This window comes from Ambystoma mexicanum, chromosome 11 (genome assembly GCF_040938575.1).
Source record: "Ambystoma mexicanum isolate Mex_15411 chromosome 11, UKY_AmexF1_1, whole genome shotgun sequence".
Taxonomy (NCBI): Eukaryota; Metazoa; Chordata; class Amphibia; order Caudata; family Ambystomatidae; genus Ambystoma; species Ambystoma mexicanum.
In genome coordinates, this window is record NC_090934.1 from 962,621,664 (window position 1) to 962,643,477 (window position 21,814).

General features: G+C 46.7%; 1 protein-coding gene across 1 annotated transcript in view; it reads right to left on the reverse strand.

The window, feature by feature from the left end:
- The window catches only part of LOC138505087 (sodium/hydrogen exchanger 11-like), a 789,434-nt gene that overhangs the window by 256,818 nt on the left and 510,802 nt on the right, over positions 1–21,814 (reverse strand). The window contains exon 6 of the mRNA XM_069625403.1: positions 10,041–10,229. Coding sequence (XP_069481504.1) covers positions 10,041–10,229 — 189 coding nt within the window. The remainder of the gene's footprint in view (positions 1–10,040; positions 10,230–21,814) is intronic.

The following is a 21,814-nucleotide window of genomic DNA, read 5'->3' on the forward strand; positions in this document are numbered from 1 at the left end:
TAAACAAATTTAAAAATAAATCAGGTTGACCATGTGCCTGTATTTCTCTGGTCTGGGTATATTCCCAGCAAGCATGCCGCAAATGTTCCCTCTAAGCTGTGCGCATGTACGCTTCCCTAGCTTCCTTCTGGGTGCCGCTAGAAGATTTTTAGCAGCGCACACAGACAATTCTCACCTATTCAAAAATATTTAATAAGGCACAAGCCACAGCAATTACCTGAAATGTTCTTTCTCTTAAAATAAGCAACCAGTCTTCATATTGTGCTAATTTGCATCACACTACTCTGCACCTAAAATCCCTAACAGCAAAATACAACACAAGAGGTTAAAAACCAATATGAAAAACTGGCTCCATGAACGGAAGAATCTAACCAAGATATGCCTTCATACATTAACCAAAAATGTTCCTTCCCCACCCATGACTCTAAACCTGACTCTATCACACTTTTACCATATGACTCTAACTTCTGCCCCAGACTACATTAAGATTCTACCAGACAACCTTGACTCTGTCTCTCTTGGTTCTGCAAAAGGTTAGCAGACGTGTACCTACATCCTCTTGTTTTATGTTTGTTGTAACATGAATAACGTTCACGTGCCAGAATTTCTGTTACTCATTGTGCTTTACCAAAAGCGTCACCCACACTATATAATCGAACTACCAGCTAAAATTTCAGATACTGACTGTAAGTAAGCAGGCTACTTGGATGTGTAACCAAATCCCATACTTCCTCTTCTTTGTACATATGTCACGCAAGTGCTTTGAAGAGGCCCCCTTGTAAGTTAACGCATTATGAAACTCAAATATTAATTTGCCTTCTAAAGATTTTGAAAAGACACATGTGATGCTCAGCGTCTCCTACTTAAGCATTACTAATATTAGCCTATAAGTGGCGAGCAACATTGCAATATCATTGACTTAGCGTACAAGGGATAATGGGTATGAACTATGCCTGGGATTACTCGTCCATAGGATCATGGCACCGGATAATCAGACAGGAGAATGCTTTTCACACAATCTGCATCGTTTACAAGTGTTCAGAGTTCCTTTGGACATAGACCTTCACACATTATATGGTAACTCGCTTCTATACAAAAACAGTTTCACTGAGCACTTGTGTAATCCTACACAACAATATTAGGGTGGGGTATGTTGCAAACAATCTTGTATACACTGCAAAAGAATTATGTGCATGCAGAGTTATAACATTCTTAAAATGCACATCATATGTTGAGGCATTTAAATATGCCTTGCTTGCAAAGTATTGTGGGTCTGCAAATATCCCAGTGAGTGTTTACTGCTACAATCCCTCACTTTTTAAAGGGCTCTATCAACTAGTATTGGAGACAAGCACAAGGACCGGGCAAGGGTATGGGTGGAAGCATAACTCCTTCCGGGTGATGAACAAAGCAGCAAATTTCAAAGACCAAGTCAGACGTTTCGGCAGTACACTGAAGGAATTGTATTGCATGTTTACTAAAGGATAGGAAATTCTAGTACCCATCTAGACAACAGCACCTTCTTTTTCTTTCTATGCTCAACTGCTGAGGGCTTTTCAATATAACCATGTGTTCTGTGTGTGCAGTCTCTAGCATCTCCCTGCATCTGATTTAACTGATCACAAAGAATTTCAGAAGAGGGATCCATAGTTACAGAAGAAGGTACTCAAACAGTTGTATCTCTGATTAATTGATGCTAGTAACTTAAAAGGCGTATATGTGTGATTTTCTTCAACAGGGCTCCATAATAAACCTCAGTAAGGCTCTTGTTTCATTTTATTTAGGCTGTGGTGCGGAAGGGTGAGCAAAACTATACACTTTAATACGTGCCCTGTCATTTCACTTCCTACATCAGGGGTACAAGCAGGGCTCTAATCAGATTGTCCTCACTACTTGCAGTCAAATGATTTTTCGGGGAGTAAAAAAGTAATTAGCTTTGCCAATAGGGATACTTTCTGCTTATTAAAAGATGTTCTTTCCTCCATACAATTCCTTTTAAGATCGGGCATTATTATTATTAGAGTTCCTTCCTTCCTATGCCACTGCTCTACTGGTCACTAATTCGAAAAAATGTCTGTGGAGCTTTGTGGGTTGAAGCAATGATATGTTCATTATTTCTCATTAGGCACATTTTTCTTTTTTAGGGATTAAAAATGCATGGTGCATATGTCTCTTAGCTCTAGGGCTGGGGTTATCACTACCCACAGGAGAACGTAATGTGGATAGTAAGCAGAGGCACAGGAATTTTGGATCATCATATTCTAAGGTGCAGTTATTCTGATGCAATTATCATACTTACGAAGCATGTTCTCCTGGCACTTAACTTACTTAATTAAAGCAGACCTTTGAACTCCTTTCAGCATGTTTTTGACACATTGGGCCTCATTACGTACGTGGGGGCACTGAATGAACCGTGCAGGTAAGGGACCGGCACCGTTCATTCCGGGCCACCACATTATGAGGTCTGCAGTGGGTCCCGCTCTGGATGCCTGGCCAGACCAGACGTGCAGAGCGGGACCTGCTAGCTGTACAGGATGCTAACAATGGGCCAGTCATTAACGGGCCAATTGTTAGCATCCTCCCCATTCCCATTGAGCCCTATAGGGCTCAATTGGGAATGGGGACGTACCGGGTCCGGGTACCGTGAAAGGGAATTACCGGGCCCGCTAAAGTCGGGATGGCCCGGTAATTCCCTATATTTGGGACCCGGACCCAGTACCAGGTTTGGGGGTAGCCATGCAGGTAAGAATGGCCTGGCTACCTCCAAACTCCTAATGAGGCCCATTGCTTTTAATTGCCGTTAATCCATCGGCAAATGTATTCTGTCTGAGTTTCTTGACAGCCGCATCAGTTATGACAAGAGATATCCCGGCATAAATCTGCCAGAATAGGGCCCAACAAATGGCCATTACTGCCACTTTGTCCAGAGGAATTTCTCCCGGATTACAACTGGTGGGGACGGTGTAATTCCCCATTCATATTGAGTCCATAGGCTTTTTTGGCAGAATTACTGCAGCGGAAATTCCGACGATTTCAGCTTTGAGTTGTAGGATTTACCTCCAGGATTTTCCTGGAGGCAAATCCTCTACTCCAGGCCCGAAATCGTAATTTAGTATAGTGGTAAAGTTGGCGGTAGTGGAGTTACCACCAACTTTAACACTTACCGCCAAACTCGTAATGAGGCCGACATTTTTCTCTGTGCAGAAGTACGTTTGCAAGGTTCTGTGGCAGATATTGAAGTCTTGGAATGGTTGATGAGTTTTCTGTATAATCACATATGACATATTTTATTTTAGTCTGTGGGCCTCATTACGAATCAGGCGTTAAGGGGTTAACGGCGCCGTAAACGGCGCCGACCCTTAACGCCTGATTCCGAGGTCCCTTTGCGCCATGGTGAGTTTGACGCCTGCTTTTTGCAGGCGTTAAAATCCATGGCGCTAAGGGACCATGGTGCTAATTACGCCACCGTAATTTACGGTGGCGTAATTAGCGCCTTCCCCACTCCCATTATGCCCTATGTGGCAAAAATGGGAATGGGGAAGGGTAAAATGGGAAATGGGGATTTGCCGCCCCACTCACCTTGGAATGGGGCGGTAAATCCGCCATCCACCATGGTGTAAACGTAGTTTACACCATGGTGGTAAGGGTACGACCCAGGCGGTAACTTAACGCCTGGGTCGTAATGAGGCCCTATGTGTTTGGAAAAAGTGTTCTAAGATTTTTATAGAATTGCAGTGGCTGGGAAGAGAAAATTCCTTTCCAAACTCTCTTCGGTGATGGTAGCTCACAAAGCAGCTTACCTCACTAGTTAGTTGCGCACATGGTAAATAATGTGCCCAGAACAGCCAACAGGTTCAGCAACATAGAGAAAAATAATTAGAGGGAACATTGGTCCCAGCCATAGCACATGATCCCAGCCCCAACACACACCAGCCGTACCTGTTGCCAGAAAGCTGTGTGCAGTACCAGAACATATGCATAATACCAGCGTTTTCAACATTACACCATGGACAGGCAGACGGTGCAGTGGGGTTTAATCGGGCTACTCGACCAGGTGTTATATACGTTCTGTGGTGTATGTTCAGCTGCAGAAGGCGGAATCTCATATTTCGGGAAACTTTCTTAACATAAATCAGTGCCATATCCCATTGAGTGTCACTAAGTTCCAGCCCCAAATCTGTTTCCCATAAAATGTTTAGCCACATGTTTCGCACAGACTGTTCCCAATACGCATTTATACACTTGAGATACTGGGTTCCAGCCATCCTCTATACAGTAACATTAACAGCACATTGGGTCCCGGTTCGTCCGGCAAGCCCGCCCATTTCCTTTTTGCCAATGCCCCTAGCTTCTGATATTTTAGGAACTGACCCTTGGGAAGGACCTCAGTTTGTATCAACTCATCTAGGTCCCTGAACTGTTCATGACTGTACATGTCTCCCCACGTACTGAGCCTGAGATCTTCCCAACTCCTGGCACCCGCTAATTAATTCCTAACTGGGCATGTATCCGCATGAAGGGAGTATGGACTGCGAAGCCCCTGTATCTTCAGTGTTCTTGCCCATATCTGTCGCCCTACCGTAATCAATAGTGACATGTGACCCACACAGCACTCTGCAACCCATAAAACCTCCTTCAGCAGAGCTGGATGTAGCATATCCCATAGTAGCCTGGCCTCCACACTGGGTTCATCCGACAGCCAGTTCACCACATACTGAAGCTGCGCCGCTAAATAATAAAGTTCAAACCGCAGAAGTTGCACTCTCTCATTTTCATAAGCCATGCTCAGTGTATCCCCATAGAAACTCCCTGAGTAACGTGTCCAGCTGGCAGAAAAACTCCCCCTCTCTAAAGTAGTGTCCATTGGCAAAAAGTGAATAAAACGCAGGAGTTTTATCATCTTCACTATGGAGACTGGACATAGAAGGAACAATGGCAGTTTAGCCCAGAACGACATAGACATTGAGTTTTTAGAATGCATGTCATCTGGTGTGTGGTTTATGTGTATTATTCCCAGGTATTTAAACGTGTTGACACCTCCCTCCCCAGTGTATCCCCAGGTTAGGTACGTCTCTTACATCATATTGTCACAATCCTGCCAAAGGGAAGATGCTTGAATTCCATCTGCTGAATGTGATCCCAGATGGTCTTCCAAAGTCATCTCAAGTATCTAGGATAATGGCTAAGTTATGCTCTGGTTCACATAGATATAGAATGATATCATCCGCATATAAGGAAATAAGGTGAATAGTCTTTCTTAACATTACCCCAGCCTCAGAGAATTCCTGGTGGAGGACAAATGCCAGGGGTTCCAAAGCTAATATATAAAGCATGGGTGACAGCGGACATCCCTGCCGCGTACCCCTATCTATGCCCCATGCCACTGATACTCGCCTCCTGGTTTCACCCTAGCCATTGGTTGTGTACATAGGATTATGCACGTCTGTCGCATACTAGGTTGGAGTAGGCCCCAATCATATGTGTCCGTATAGACTTGTATGAGAGTGGGGGCGATGATGGGGGCGCAAGCTTTGTAAAACTCCAAAGGAAGTCCATCCCCGCCAGGCATTTTTCCTTTAGATAAGCATGAAATCACATCCCTCAACTCCTCCTCAGTTAGAGGAAGCTCCAGAGAAGCTGCTTGCTCGTGAGTTAGTGAAGGCAACTGAATCTGGGAGAGTGCCGAGTGCAGGTCCTCAGGGGGTATTTGCATCTTGTGACTATATAATGCTCTATAAAACCTACTGAAGGTGTAGTTGATCTTTGTCTATCATTGCCAAGGAGCCCACATTCATCATGTATTAATGTGATTGCTCGTCAAAGCTTTTCAGCTTTTTATTGCCACGGCAGCAGTTTCCCAGTTTTATCCCCTTCTTCATGCACACGCTCTATATGTACTGTGTAGTCAAAGTTACAGAGCCTCTCCATGCACTGGGCTCACAACAGGCAGAGCTCAGCTTCAGCAGCGGGGTCAGTATCAACCCCTCGAATCTCCTACTTGGATTTGGTCCTCCAAGGCCCCCAAGATGTGCCGCAATATCTTCCTGAACCCATCAGCCTTTGCTATAACTTCCCCTCTAGTCACCACCTTAAGTGCCTCCACATCATCGCCCAGCTATTAACACTGTCCACGTTATTCTCATGGAAGGCAACCAAGACCTCTTTCAATTGGCCCTTGAAGGCCTCATCCTGTAATGCCTCTGCCAGCATACGCCAGGTTGGATGGGTCGCCTCGGTTCCTGGACATCCCAATGCACCAGCACCGGGCAGTGGTCTGAAATAGTATGCTCCATATATTCTGCCCTCGGAAATTCAGCTAGATGTTCAGCTCCAGCAATAAGTAATCAATTCTGGTATTAGGTTTATGAGGGGCCAAATAAAATCAGTATTCCGGTCGACCTGCATTCTGTTCCCTCCATAGATCTGCCAGCGACAATTCTGCCATTATATAATTGAAGGATGCAGAGGCCAGGGTCCCTAAAGCAATTAAAGCCCCCCTCCCAGAAGAAACAGGGAGTCCCTCCTGTGAACCAGCTTACTGCCTAGGGAGCGGTGAAAGGCAGGGACAGCGTGAGTGGGGCAGTAGAAGTTCACTATCCACATAGACATGTACAATCACATAACTACCCTCTTTATAAGCCTTCACATCGAGAAGTTGAAAGTGAACTTCCGGGTCAACCCATACCATAACCCCTCTGGTGGATTTGGAATAGGCAGATCCGTAACCCACACCCCTGCCCCCATCTGGCGATCACTGACTCTTGTTCAGCAGGAAGCAAGTCTGTTTCCTGCAGTTGAGCAATGGATACATACTTCCTGCATAGAAAGGATTTCACTCCGTTCCTGCGTAGGTAGGAACCCAATCCCCTGACATTCCAGGTCATTATTCTAAACTGTGCCCTTGTGATGATACTAAAGCCCTGAACCCTCCCGTAGGGGCGCCACCCTGGTTTGCACAGGACATCTCTCCACAAAGCATGAATTCCTCTAATTTCAAACCTCCACTGTCTGTTACCAAGCCCAATGCCTTGCCCCCCTTCACCCGTCATTACTCGCTCATCTGCCAATTTCCTCCCAAAAGACAACAACCATCTACAATACAATAACCAGAAAACATCCCAAACATTTGGGCAATAACAGCACACAACAGCTTCCAGCAATTCGAGCATAGCCGTCCCCTCCTGAACAAGAGATTGTCAATTGGGAACCACGTAGAAGGTACCAGTCCAAGGTTAGCACCTGCTGTGTCCATTGTTCCGAGGATATCTGTGGTACCACGCCCTGAGCAGCTGTGTGGTGCTCTCAAAACTACAAAACTTAACAAGTAGCAGCTATACACCAGTATCAAGTATAGCCTGTGCAGTACTGCGCATCACATTAGCATGGGTTTAGGGCTGTCATTTCTGTCTGCCTACACCTTCTTCGGAGGTCACATCTGCCATCACATTATGGTCCATCCATAGGTTAGTTGCCTCAGGGGTTTTAAAAAAAAGTGATTTCCCTTTGTGTAGCACCTTCAGCATAAATTTAAGGCCCTGACTGCGGAGCCGTTCTTCACTTGAGGCAAACTGGCTGCTCCTCTTCTGAACCAGTGGAGTGTAGTCTGGGTAAAAAGTAATCTTTGAATTATCCTGCTGGATAGTGCCACCCTCTCTAGAGAACTGCAAAATGACTTCTCTATCTTTAAAGTTCAGGACCCTAGCAGTAATAGGTCGAGGATTAGATCCCAGGGGTAGTAGTTTCTGCAGCGATCAATGTGCCCTCTCAATTGCAAATCCCTGCAACAGTTGTCTGGGGCATATCTCTTGGAGGATCTGGTTTTCAGTGTTAGGGGTGGGGTCCTATCCCTCAACCCCCTCTGGGAGGCCCAGTAACCGAACATTATTCCTGCATGACCTTCCCTCTGCATCTTCAGCACACATTTCTAAATCAGAATTGTTCACTTCCTGGGTCTTCACTCACCATTCCAGATCAGCAGTGGTTGTCGATGTTTCCTGGAGCTATTCTTCCATAGTAGTAACCTTCTTCGTCAGCGCCCGAACATCTTGTCGTAGGAGGTGTATGTCAACTTTGACCTCTTCAATCCTGCCCTCCAGGGAGGACCTCAGTGCCGCAATTGCAGCCAGGATCCTGTCTTCTTGCGTCTCCGCCATCATCGGTGGCCCCGCAAGCTGTTCCGGTTTCATCATTGGGAGGGAGTCACGCTGTCTGCTTTTGGCTGCAAAGGACTCCAGGATTGTGCTTTTGTTGCCTCCTTTGGGATTAGTGGACAGCATACCAGAGAGAGGAGGTAGTTGCAGATCCACCACTGCAATCGTACTGTTAGTTGGCAAAGGGGTGGGCAATCGGGACTTGTGCAGGCCCGCTCCGTCTCATGTGTTTTAAGCCAACATGAGCTGCAGAAGGGACCCTCCAAGGGCATGCAGGCCAGCTCTCCTGTATCAGTCACCTCCCCTCAAAACGACTCGTAACCTCAGCCAGTTCTGTAGGGAGAGTACATTTAAGGGCGATGTCAGCTTAGGCAGATCCAGGACCGGTCAGGGTTTTATTCCTCAATCCAGCAATACCTGCAGTGATAACCCACCACCAGCGCAAGCACTGGTCATACTTCAATCACATGCTCATTTTGCAGTGACCACAGGCTGCCAGTTGCCAGCCTACTGGCAGGCAACACAGCGTGCACAGAGGGTAGCCTTCACAGCTACCACACTGACCACACGGGAGACTTAGCAGGTCTTCGCACTCAGTTTCTCTCATCAAGCACCCGCCTCCACACCCCCCCCGAGCACAAAGAAGTTCCTCCCAGTGCAGTCGGGCAGTGGCATGCACCCGTGGTACTCCCTGCGGTCACCAAAAAGTTTTCTCCATGTGCTGCAGATTCAGCTTCACATACAGGGTGGGAGATTCAGCAGGCAGCAGGGCAGGGGACCAAAGTGCACAGTATGAGCGGAATACTCTAACCACAGGTCACTGTCACCCAGCGCCGCCTCAATATGCTTTTCCAGCAAATCACCACGTATGCACCCCTAATAGCTGCCAGGTGTACAGGGATGCATGACAGTGAGGGGATTGTCTCCCAACTCTGCAGCAGAAGTCAGCTAATTCCGGCCTCTGATGTTGGATCATCACAGTTTTGTCTCAGAAGTTCCCCTCGCAGCCAGTAGCGTTATTACCAGGATCAGCTCCGATGCGCAGCACATTCCCGTGGGGTCAGGGCGGCTCACCTTCCGGAAAGCTCACACCAGGGTCCCTAGCTGCCACCCCGGTCCGACTCCTTCAGTCCCGTAGCGGTGCCGCGACCCGGCACCCTCTTCCAGCTCAGGTTGTGTAGCGTAGCAGATCTTCAGTCCAAGTCGGGGTCGCCGCTCCGGCGCACCGGCGATTCCCAGCGCAGCAGCAAGCGCAGGTGCTCCCTAGTATTTAGGTGCTGGCCTGAGTTTTCAGCACCATACCAGCCCGGCCGGTATCTTGAGGTTCCCCAGTCAACAGCAGGCCGCACGGGTGTTCGGCTTCATTCAGCATATTGAGCCACTTCAGAGTGTCCTGCAAGACAGCGGTTCATACAGCAGCTATTTAGCCTGCTCTATTGTGTGACAGGGGAAAGAACTGTGCTACTAAAAAGGATTTATATGAAGGATCTTGCGGGAGTTCACACCAGGCACGTCCTCAAGGCATGTACCCTGGCCACGCCATCTTGCTGGGCTAGGTGCTAAGGTGTGATTAAGTGGTGGTAGTGATTTATTGGTGTCCTCCATGCTATTTGATCTTAGCATAGTATTGTTTTTGTGACACTAGCTTAGATGTGCCACAAATAAAGTGATGGATATGAGCTTCTTGATCAATGCTATTTCTTCTCCTACATATTCTTTGTGACTATCATAAAAAATTACTGTTCAGTGTCTAAAACAATGTATACTACGAAACATCTCTTGGCTTTGTCATAATGGGTCTTCTTTCAAAGGCCATCAACACTAAAGTTTGGTTATTGCTAAATTCATGTGATCTATTTTATTTACATAAAGTAATGAATGGCTTCTTACCTGACGAGATGTTTTTGGTACTACACAGGGAGCATAGTATGATTCGTTAAGGTAGGTGTCCTTTAAACTTCCATACACCAGAATAACATCTTCCATAGTGTCATCATAAATGGCGAATTTCTTGTTGATCTCAATGTCCTCTAAATAAGCATTAGCAAGCCAAGAATACATTTTTTTTGAAGTCCAGTTCTGCAATATTAAATGTAAGATATTTCAGTGATAATCTCTGTGTCCTAAGGTTCTAAACAAACATTAAAAATTCAATTGACATGGATTTTTGTGTGCATGTTACAAATTCAGATGATCAGATGCAAACATCATCATCAATGAACTACTTACCTTCGGTAATGTTCTTTATGAGGGATGTTCCTCCCACTGATTCCTCATCTTAAATATATTTCCCATGCTTTTTTTTTTTTCATTTTAATGATTTTTATTGTTAAAATATTGATTTTGATACAGATATCAACAGGTTACAAACTTTGAATAAGAACAAGAACCGCAAAGAAATGACATAGTAAATGATTTTGATCCTTTGTAATAGTATTTCTATAAAGCTAAGTCATTTGTTAAATTCACTTGCGAATGTACTATGAACTATAATAGATATAAACCGCATTAATATAACATGTTGTTTAGAATTAATTATATCACAGGTCTGCAGCGAGTGACTTATATGTAGTGAAAAATAGAGATTTTGGGGGGAGACTTACAGGGAGACAGACTAGAGACATATAAGGATAAGGAGGGAAGAGGATAGGGGGAGGAGTGGGTATATTGGATTATTTCATCAAAATAATCTGGTCATTTCAAAAATTATCTAGTTCAAGTATTTCTGAATAAGTATGGAAATATGAATAATGATGCTAATATAAGGGTGATATCGGTATCAGCAAATATATCACAACACTATTATTTCTTCATGCACAGAGCATTTATTACTCCTGCCAAATTGGCTAAGTCTAATCCGAGTTATAATGCTAAATGTTGGTCATGTGGCATATCTCCCGCCACGTATATGCATATGTTTTTTGAATGTTCATTTACTGTTAAATTTTGGCAGGAAATCTGGATGCTTCTTAAATATATCTTCTGTGTAAATGTGCCCTTTTCCGTTGTTAACATATTTTTAGGAAGTATAGCCATTACAACTTATTTCCCATCCGACTCTGCAAGACTGTATGACTTATTCATCTGCATAGCTTTAAAATGTATTACGGCTAACTGGAAAGACTCTAGTTTACTTTCCACCAAAATCTGGTGGAACACCATTTGTAACACTCATAAACTAGAGATGTGCATGGCCAATAATCACAACACAATTCCTAAGTATAATGCTAAGTGGTATTATTTCACCAGGTATCTTAACTGATTTCCCATGCTTTAGTAGATCTCTGAAAGGTTTTCCTCCTGGAGGCCGGGCGTGACGTCAGTGTTGGTATAAGTAGTTTGCACCTCAGCCCACGACATTAGTTAAATCATGTTTCCCTGTGCTCAGACGTGTTGGGGAAACATTTTCATATAACACATGTATTTTTAAGGTAGACATTGAAGACAGACCGATGGTGAGACTTCTTGATTTGAGGGGCAGGATGGGACGGCGATGAGGAATCAGAGGGAAGAACATCCACCAAAAATAACATTACCAAAGGTAAGTAATTTGTTCTTCTAATGGATTGTGTCCTCCCACAGATTCCTTATTTTAGATGGATTCCCATAGCAGTACCAATTTTGAAAGTGAAGAGCAAACTGCAATAGATATTAAATCAAGACATTGGGCCTCATTACGAGTCCGGCAGTAACCCCGGCGGTAAAACTGCCTGGTTACCGCCGGACTCGTATTACCATTCCGCCTCCGTGACTCCCGGAAATACTAGGGCATTACGACCCTGTTGTCCTGGGAATGCCGGAGGCGGAATGGTGTAAATCCCCATTCTCATTGAGTCCCATAGGACTCAATGGGAATGGGGAAGTGGAAACACCGGCACCATCTCGTGATGGTGCTGGTGTTTCCACGTCCGCCTGCAGGCGGGAGGTGTTCAACCCGCCAGGTCAGACCTGGCGGGAAGATCACCTCCCGCCTGCAGGACTTGGGATCGGGCGGTCCGGAATTAACAGTGGCGGCAGGTTTACCGCCACTGTTAATTCCGGACCGCCCGACCTGTAATGAGGCCTATTGTGTAAGACCGCTCTACCAAAGTAGGCATCCTGACTCGACATCTGGTCTTCATTACAAGTTTGGCGGTGTGGGAAAAAACGGTTGGAAATTCCGTTACCATCACCTTTTTTGGCGGTAACAGAATTTCTGGCATTCTTACTCCACCTCCGAACAACAAGTTTCACCTTAAAATTGAGGATTTTCCTCCAGCATTATTTTACTCCAGGATCATGCCAGAGGTAAATCCGCCACTTCAAGGCCAAGTATCGGTGGAATTACTGTGGTGGAATTACCACTCACAGTCATTCTGCATAATCCCCATGGAGTCCTTCCATCAATTTTAATCCCATGGTTAACCCATAGGGCCAATGGAAATGGGCAGTGACAGTAAGCAAGTTTGGTGAAAGTTTGACAGATTTACTGCCGAATTACCACCAAACTCGTAATAAGACCCTCTTGTATCCAAAACAGTAGTGATTTGTGAAAGTGTGTAGGAAAGACCATGTTGCAGCCTCAAATGCCCAACGTTGACACTCCTCTCTGGAGCACTGAGGTGGCAGTTATTACTCTGTTTGAGTGTGCCATGAATCCATATGGGATGTCTTTTCCTGCCACGGTGTAGCATTCTGAGACGCACAAAACTCTCCACCTTGATAATGTCTATTTTGTGACTCCTTTCTCGAATAAAGGGCTGGTGTAACCGATGAAGAGCTAGTGTTGTAGTCTGAAGTTTCTTTTCTTGTTATCTAAAAATGTAAGGCCCTTTTAGGATCCAGCCTGTGCAACCTCTCTTCTTCCTTGGAAGAATGAGGGAGAGGGTAGTAGGCTGGCAACATTGGGTATATTATCTCATATAATTTCGGGTGAGGACGAAGCCTCACAAGCTTGCGTTTCACCTTCCGAAAAGCTCTGCAAGAAATGCGTGGGCAGACGGTTCATAGATGGCCGCCACCCACCGAGCAGCGGATGTCGGAACTCAGTCTGCTCGACAGCAAGTCTGATTAATCCTGATGGTGTCTGAAGACTTACTGGTGGCAGCGGTTTCCTCCTGCCAAGGAGCAGAAATTGGGCGCAGCACAACATTGCTGGTGCAGAGATCGTCTTAAGGCGAAGAGGCAGAAACGGGGGACCCAACCAGACCCGTCCTCACAGCAATAAAGCACTGAGGGGAATCTGATGTCCCTCTCAAGCTGGGGGTAAGTATGCAGTGAGAGGCGAGGAGCAGAGTCGGACCATCCCCAGCTCGGGACTTGAACTGCCTCAGAGACAACAAAGCTCCTGCTGGCACGGGGCGATCCTCTTCCCCCCTCCCAAAAGACAAGCGGCACGGGCAGGAGGCACTGCCGGCAAGAAAAAAAGACCATGGGCCTCATTACGAGTCCGGCGGTAACCGTGACGGTACAACCGCCTGGTTACCGCCGGACTCGTATTACCATTCCGCCTCCGTGATTCCCGGAATTACCGGGGCATTACAACCCCGGTTTTCCGGGAACCACGGAGGCGGAATGGTGTTAATCCCCATTCCCATTGAGTCCTATGGGACTCAATGGGAATGGGGATCATGGAAACACCGGCAGCATCTCGTAATGCTGCCGGTGTCAGATCAGACCTGGCGGGAACATCACCTCCCGCCTGCAGGAGTTGTGATCGCCCGGCATGGAAACAACGGTGGCGGCGGGTTTACCGCCACCGTTGTTTCCATACCGGGCGATTTGTAATGAGGCCCCATGTCTATAGCAGCAGGTGGCGTGCAGCAAAGCCCTGCCACCACCACAAACAGCAGGAATGTCACAGGCGTGAGCAGAGTCCCTGGAGGCATACATGGGAGCCTCAAATACCCATGGGGAAGAGAGGCAGTTGCTGAGCAAGGTCTGGCCCCCTAGGGAAGGGGTGAGGGTGGACACTGAGGTGGACACGGCCACACAACAGAAGGGGTAAGAGGGCCCCCCACAGACACTATAAAGCAGTCCTCCCCCTGCTGAACAATACCTTGATCTCCCCCAGAATTAAGCTGGGGGTTAGAAGAAGCTTAGAACCCCTGCAGCCCAGTCAGCACACCAGAGAGGGCCCATGATATCAGAGAGTGTTAGGCAGAATCATATGCAGTACCCTTTGGGAACACCACACACAATTAAGACTACAAGTGACAGTACAAATTCACCTTTGGTACAAGCCTGTACTACACAGTAAAAGTGGTAGCGATGGTTGAGCAGCCAGACTTATCTCAAGAGTAAAGTGAGCACTATCAATATTTACACAAAGGACAGCAATTAATATAGTTCAAACAAACACTGACTCAAGGTTTCTGAGTAAAAGAATATACATTTATTTACACATCAGTTATAAAACATTTCACTATTATCAAGCAGTTGAAAAATCACAATCTTAATACACTACACACCACCCCATGAATTCTGGACAAGTTAAGCTCAAAATGAAGTGTGAGCAAAATGGCACTCCAGCAATATAAAAGGGATGGAAAGACAAAGTTAGACGAAAGTTGAGCAGCACCAACAAGTAAGTAAGCAGGGATGTCTAGAAAAGGCAACTACAGTTAGGAAATCAAATCAAGTCAATGGACCAAAGTCTTTGCAGAGGATCACACAGTTCAGAATAGTTTGCGGTTAAGTCTTTGCCAAGAGTTCAGAACGAAGTTGGTCGGATGAAAAGTTACTTTAAAGAATAGAGAAGGACAAGCCCTTGGATTGGCAAAAGATTTCAAACACTTTTACCACGGTCGGACGGAACGAACGACCGGATTTGAACAGTACCTTAAATGGAGAAGAAGGCTGTAGCTGAGGCAGACGTTCTTGGCAGGTCCTGCAGGCTCACGGTTCCTGAAGTGACTGTCGGACTGATACAAAGTAGGAAGACTGGAGGGTCCTGCACTGCCCAGGGAAGAAACCAGCAGCAGAGCAAAGCAACAAATAAAAGGTGCGCTCCTTAAAACCCAAGCAGGGTCTGGTCCTTCTGGCTATCTGGTTCACTGTAGCTGTGCACAGCAAATAAGACCAGAGGAGGGAGGCCTGGCTTGCAGTTTGGCGAACTGGTTGGTCCCACGAGCTCAAGGGGAGGAGATTCCTTGCAGATCTTCCCTGTCGTCGAAGTTTGTAGATTCGGACCTGCAGCAGGGCTTCACCGGGAGGTTCAGTCGTGGTAGGGGTCCTCTTCTGTCAGCTTCTCTCGATCCAGTGGTGACAATTTCTTCTCAGTCCCAGATGCCTGCTTTTTATGCAGTTTTCCCCCATTCACACAGCCTGGCTGTCAATCACACAGCAGGGTGGCTGTCCCGGCGGGACAGTCACCACAGCCAATCACACAGAGTGCAACATGGGTCTCCAAGGAGACCCTGTGCAGGGAGTCTCAAACCCCTCCCTCACATCCTGTCCCCCTCAGACATTTAGGCGCCTAATGAGGGCTTCTGTGCAGAAGCCCGCAAAAGGTCGACGAACAAAGGAACCAAACCTGGTTTGGCACCTACAGTAAAACACGAGAAAGACTTTTACAAAAAGAAATGGTGACTAAACCCAGCTGGAACCAAATAAAAGTAAATGTGGTCCAGTGGGTTTCAGTTCGAGGCTACCAAGATAGCCTAAAATAGTACCAAGGCTATTTAAATTAACTGCGGTAGGGAAAATATGGTAGATACCACTGCCACCAGCCAAATCTTAATGAAAAGGGAACGAAATAATGTTCCAAGAGAAACAGACAAAAAGGGATAACTATTAACCCTTTCCAGAACTCTATGTAAGATAGTTTGTACTGGGTCTGTGGATTTAAAAAGACTAATAAAGTCAATGTCAGCTTTACATGTTCTGGGAGACAGTAGTCAGCCCAGAAAATGGAGTTTAAAGTGGGAAATCTGAAAAAGACAACCCTGTGTCACTGAACTGAAGGTGCTGTGTAACACACATTAAAAAGATGATGCCTATGGAGTAGGTGAAGCGCCACAGTCTATGAACACAAACATATTAAACACACACAGCAAAACACATGTAAGAGTGGGAAAAAAGTCTCACACTCTTACCAGGTGAAAAAAAGAAATCCTAGAAATCCAGCAAAGCTGCTGAGGGACTCAGTAGGTAAGGGAAATTAGTCATTCTGGAGAATTCTCCCTAACAGAGAGGTAGGGGTAAGGACCAGAACAATCAAACGGCCATTTAGCAGCCCCCAAAACCCCTCACAGCAGAGTCAACGCTTGAGCTTGAACTCGCCACTCACTCCCCACTCACTGATCCAGCAAAAGACTTTGGTGGGTCCCATTTGTGGGGGCATCCCCATCAAGGCATTAGACACATAGCTGCACTGCACCTGTTGTAGGCAACATGGGGCTGGATGCAGAGACAATGCAAAACTAGCCCAAGAGACTTGCCTTCCCGCATCCTTCAGCGCTAATTCTGTCCCCTGGCAGCGTACCTGGAAAAAGTATGGGAGGAAAAGGACAACAACTGAAGATGGACTTCTACACAACGCCGGCTATGCGTTCACTGGCCCCTGCGGCCACAGATATTCTGGCAGAGAGGGCAGAATCGGCAACAACCTTTGAGGCAAGAATTTCAGAGGTTCTCATTACAGTGCAAAACTCAAGGACCGTCTTGGAGCTGCAGATCGGACACATCAGGGAAGAGCTGAAGTTGCTGAATGCGGATGTACACAAGGCATCAGAAAAACAAAAGGAGACGGACATTAGAGTCACATCAGCGGACGCAGAAATACATACACTCAAAAAACAAGTCTCTCAGTTAATACAGACCACGAAAACACTGACAGCAAGATCGCAGGATGTGGAGGGCCGCTTCGCAGAAATAATGTGCACATAATAGGCATTCTGGAGGATGAGGAGACTGAGATGCATTCCACGGATGGAACTTTTCTTGGAAGCATGGCTGCATAACAAACTGGACTCCAAAGGCTTCTCGGAATGCTATGCAGTGAAAGGGCCCATAGGGTCCCCACTCACAAACTGCCACCAGGTGTCCGGCTCTGACCAGTGATATATTCAACTACAGAGACAGAGATGCAATTTTACAAATGGCTCGGCGGAGCGGCTCAATATGAAGAGATCACGAATCAGTCTTGATATTCCTGGACTACTCAAAACAAGTCCAGAACCAGAGGCAACACTACAAGGAAATAAAACAGACCCTAAGAAACAATGGGGTGTGATACATGCTGCTCTACCCAGCCAGACGGAAGATAATACAAGGTGACAGACACTGGTTCTGTAACTCTGCAGATGAAGCGTGGAATTGGTGGGAGACAGAGGGGAGCTGGACTACTACATCTTCAATGAGCCACAATAAGTGCAAATTCCCCCTGCTTCAGAAATCCACAGGGAGGCAAACCCTGAGGCGCAGAGAACGCATAATAGACAAACCCAAAGGGGGAAGGATAACTGTGACAGAGGATGGCACCATACAGGTGGAGGGAGAGGACACTGGATGAGAACAGATGTGACCACTCAGATAGACGAACAAGCCTACAGAGATGAATCATCAGAACAGTCGCAGGGTTCCCCCACCATGGACACTTGAAATTCGGACTGCACAGGGCTGGGACCCTAACAGGCCGAAAAAGGGCATCAGCGGAATGATAGTTAGAACTGCGGAGGAGAGTAATTGAGACTCGTTGCCTACCGACCATAGGCTCCCAGGCACCAGCCCCCACCCCCGTGCGGAGGAGGGGCACCCACACTAAGCGCAGGTTGACTGCCGATCCTCCCTAGTGGTGGAGGGCACAACCAGCTGACAAGCGCATAAAGTACAGGAATTGCATACAAATACCCTCATGTTGGAGGGGAAGGTTCAAGTTGCTTCTTCAGGTTTAAAAGCTGTAATGTTGTGGGACAAGGGAGGCGGAATATGATTCAGGGGAAAAGGGATACGTTTTACATCTAAGACCAGGGGTGGACTGGCCCATAGGGAACTCTGGAGATTTCCCGGTGGGCCTCTGCACCCTGGGCCTCTTTTCTGTGGTATTTCCAAATTTTCTCATAGGAAAAGCATTGGGCTTGCTGAAAAGGTGTCATACAGGGCCACTTTGAACTTTATTTCCAGGGCCTCTTTTGGTCCCCAGTAATTATTTCCAGGGCCTCTTTTAGTTCCCAGTCCAGCCCTGTCTAAGACACAGAATTCACGGGGCCCAGGGCATCACCACAGTGGCCTCAGGCACACTGTTAAGTGGAAAGTGGAGGGGCAGGGGGAGCCATCAGCAGAGGAGGAAGGGAGGGTCAATTTCCAACTGAGAGCAGGGTACAGGACGGACATTACACTCCAGTCAGGGGGGAGGAGACGGTTGAGATGGTTTGGGGGTTGGACATCACTCACTTAAAATGGGAAACCTTACAATAATAACTTGAAATGTGCGAGGGATGGGCCAAGCCAATAAAAGTGGGAGATACCGGGCTCTTTGAAAAGGTGGGGAGGTACAAGACACATTTGACTAAACCGGGATTTGAAAAAGTCAAAGCAAATTGGGGCGGGGAGATGTACAGAGCACACTTCTCAACTAACTCCAGAGGCGCCTAACATGGATACCTAGAGGGACCCCGCTACACATCTCCAAAGCTTTTACAGACGAGGAAGACAGAACGCTAATCCTTCTGGGCACCCTGGAGGGAAGGGAGATCAGCATTATAAACTCTTATGCCCCCAAATGAGTCATACTTCCTGGGGGTGGCAAAGCTGCTCATAAGTATAGGGAAAATTGATATGGGGGGGGCTTTAATTTAATGTTACACCCGTGGTTGGATAGGTTAGGACCCTGGGCAACACATAAACCGCTGACAGTGAAGTCCCTGCGAAAAGTCATCACGAGCTAGACTTGACAGATTTGTGGAGAGAGGTGAAGAGTGGGGCTACTCCTTTTCCCATCCCCATGACACATTCCTGTATATATCTCCTTTAAGTGGGGGAAGACCGCTTCACGGAGTACAGGGAAACCATCTACCTAGCGAAAACAACGTCAGACCATGCACCTCTACGAACCACATTAATATGGGGGAAAAGAAGAAGGGCGATACCTTTGTGGAGACTCCGAACGGAAGCGGTTATGAACGATATGTACAGGGAGAATATACAACAAGCTTTTGTGGAATATTTCGACTTCAACGAAGAGTTGGTAGAGGACTATGGAGTAATGTGGGACACACTTAAGGTGAGTATCTGGGGGAAATGTATAGCTACCACCCATGGAGTGAGGACCAAGCTCCTTTCCCACTTAAAAGACTCACAACCCGAATACAAAAAATTGGGGGGGGGGGGGCTAGCCAAAGACTCATTGTGTGGAGCAGAGATACTGTGAGAAAGAGGGTTCAGAGCTGAGGCACAAGAACGGTCGGGGAATCACGGTTATGCCCAGTATGTTCAATGGATCCATGGGGAGGTGGAAAAGTTGGGGGATAAGGCTGGACAGTTACTGATCTGGCTTCTCAGATGGGAGAACACCAGTGATACAGTTACCCTAATTGTCACGGACAAGGAGGAGGCAGTTACGACACAAGCACGCATGAACAAGTTATTTCAGGAATTCTACACCGATTTATATACAAGTGGGGAGCCGCCAGATATAAAAATCATGGCGTACATTCTAGACCAAGCCCTGCTGCCGAAACTGATGACTATAATAGCAGAAGACTCACAGAGGGTGAGATAAGGGAGGCAACCAACTCTTTGGGGACGGAAAAGTCATCAGGGGGGTGTTAGGCAGAAATCTGTGCAGTTCCCTTAGGGACCACTACAAAAAGTTTAAGACCACAGGAGTAAGCAGTAACTCCAATTGGTAGCAGTCTGCACCACCCAGATTTACCGGGTAGCTGTGGCTGAGCAGTCAGACCTCTCTCAAGAAGAGTTAGGCAGTATGTAGAGTATATACAATAGGGCTAAAAATACAGTAGCACAAGCAAACACTGACCAGAGCTTGGGTATAAAAGTATATAATTATTTATTTAAAAACACACTTGTAAAAATACACTGGCACTAATATGTCAAGCAAGTTCAAACACAGTCACTATAAGTATATACACCTCCCTAGTTAATTATTCGACAAGTCTAGGTTAAGACACCACTTATTTAGCAAAACAGAGGTGAGCGCGTAACCGTAGATGGCACTCCAATAATTTGTTTAAAAAGGGAGAGAAAAGGCAGAATAGGAAAAACACACAATACCAACACTTTTAAGAAACCACAGCAAGTCAACAAAGGCAGGGTCTACTGTATAGCAAAAAGTTCATAGGCCAGGCCCACTCTTGGCGAGAGCAAGGCGGAATGTGCCAAAGATCACACAGTGGAAATGCACTCAAAGTCTTTGCAGAAAAGTCAAAAGAGGTTGGATCAAGTCAGAAAGCTAATGTTAGCAGGTCCAAGGTCACCCCAGGATAGAGAGTCAAGGATTTACGGGACACCTTGGACAGTCTGTTGCAAGGGAGACCAGGCGGGACACAGTACCTGAAAAGGTGAGAAAGCTCCAGCGGGGGCAGTTGTTCCTGGCAGCGGGTGCAAGTCGGGGCTTCGTCCAGGGGAAGAGAAGATCTCAACGTGGAGGAAAGCTGGAGGTCGTTGCACTGCCAGGGAAGAAACCAGCCGCAGAGTTTCCCGGTCAAAAGGTACTACCCTTTTATTCGCAGTAGTGGTGAAGCGTGGCTATCTGTAACGCTCACCTGATTCCCGTAGAGGCGCCGGTCTTGACTGGGCGTATACCGTATCTTCAAAGGGGATGTGTAACACACGGCTGGCTCTTTAGGCTGGAACTCTGTGCACTGTATGTCTGACTGGAAGGGTAAGATGTCTGCAGATAGAAAATATGGGATTAATGAACTGGGTTATTGAATGTCTCTCTCTTCTTCCCTTTCTCTTCTCCTGTAGAACCCCAAAGGTTAACGCTCTCACCTTAGGTAAGTGAACGCCGTGCTCTCCATCTTCCTCGGGGCAGGGTGCTGTAACCAGTTTCTTCACTGGATAAGGGGAGCAGGCCTCTTGACTTCAGAGGACTGCTGTCCGTCGTTTACTGCACGAACGGTAAGTTTCGAGTAATTCTAATGTCTTTAAAAGTCTTTAGTAATGATGTCTCTTGTTTTGCAGGGTTCCGGCGATGGCGGATGACGGGCAGAAGTGAGTTGAAGATGGAGCCCGTGTGATGAATAGAAGCGCCTGGAAGCACGTAAGTAAACGCTTGTTGCCTGCTTCACGATGCGCTCTAACTGTCTTTTTATTTTGCAGGTACAAGTTCGGAGCGGCTGCAGGGTGCCGGAATACCCACTGGGTTAGATGTGGAAAGGAGTAATGGCACGTGAGTATTAAAGTTCCCCAATGTCTTTAAACGCACCTTGTTTTGTCTTTCAGATGCGGGATGCAGCGCCGAAAGCCTCCGGAGCGTGCAAAGAGTTGGTAAGCTTTTGTCTTTCAGATGCCGGAATGCAGTGCGAAGACCTCCGGAGCGCACGAAGAGTAGGTAAGCCTTTGTCTTTCAGATGCCGGAATGCAGCGCGAGGCGTTGGTGACAGCCGATGGACCAGGTAAGTGAAGCGCTGTCACTGAAGACCGTAATGCTAACCTGTTCTTTCTTGTCTTTATAGGTGTTGCTGAAGACTGGATTCAGGATGGTAAGCCTTTTTCCTTAG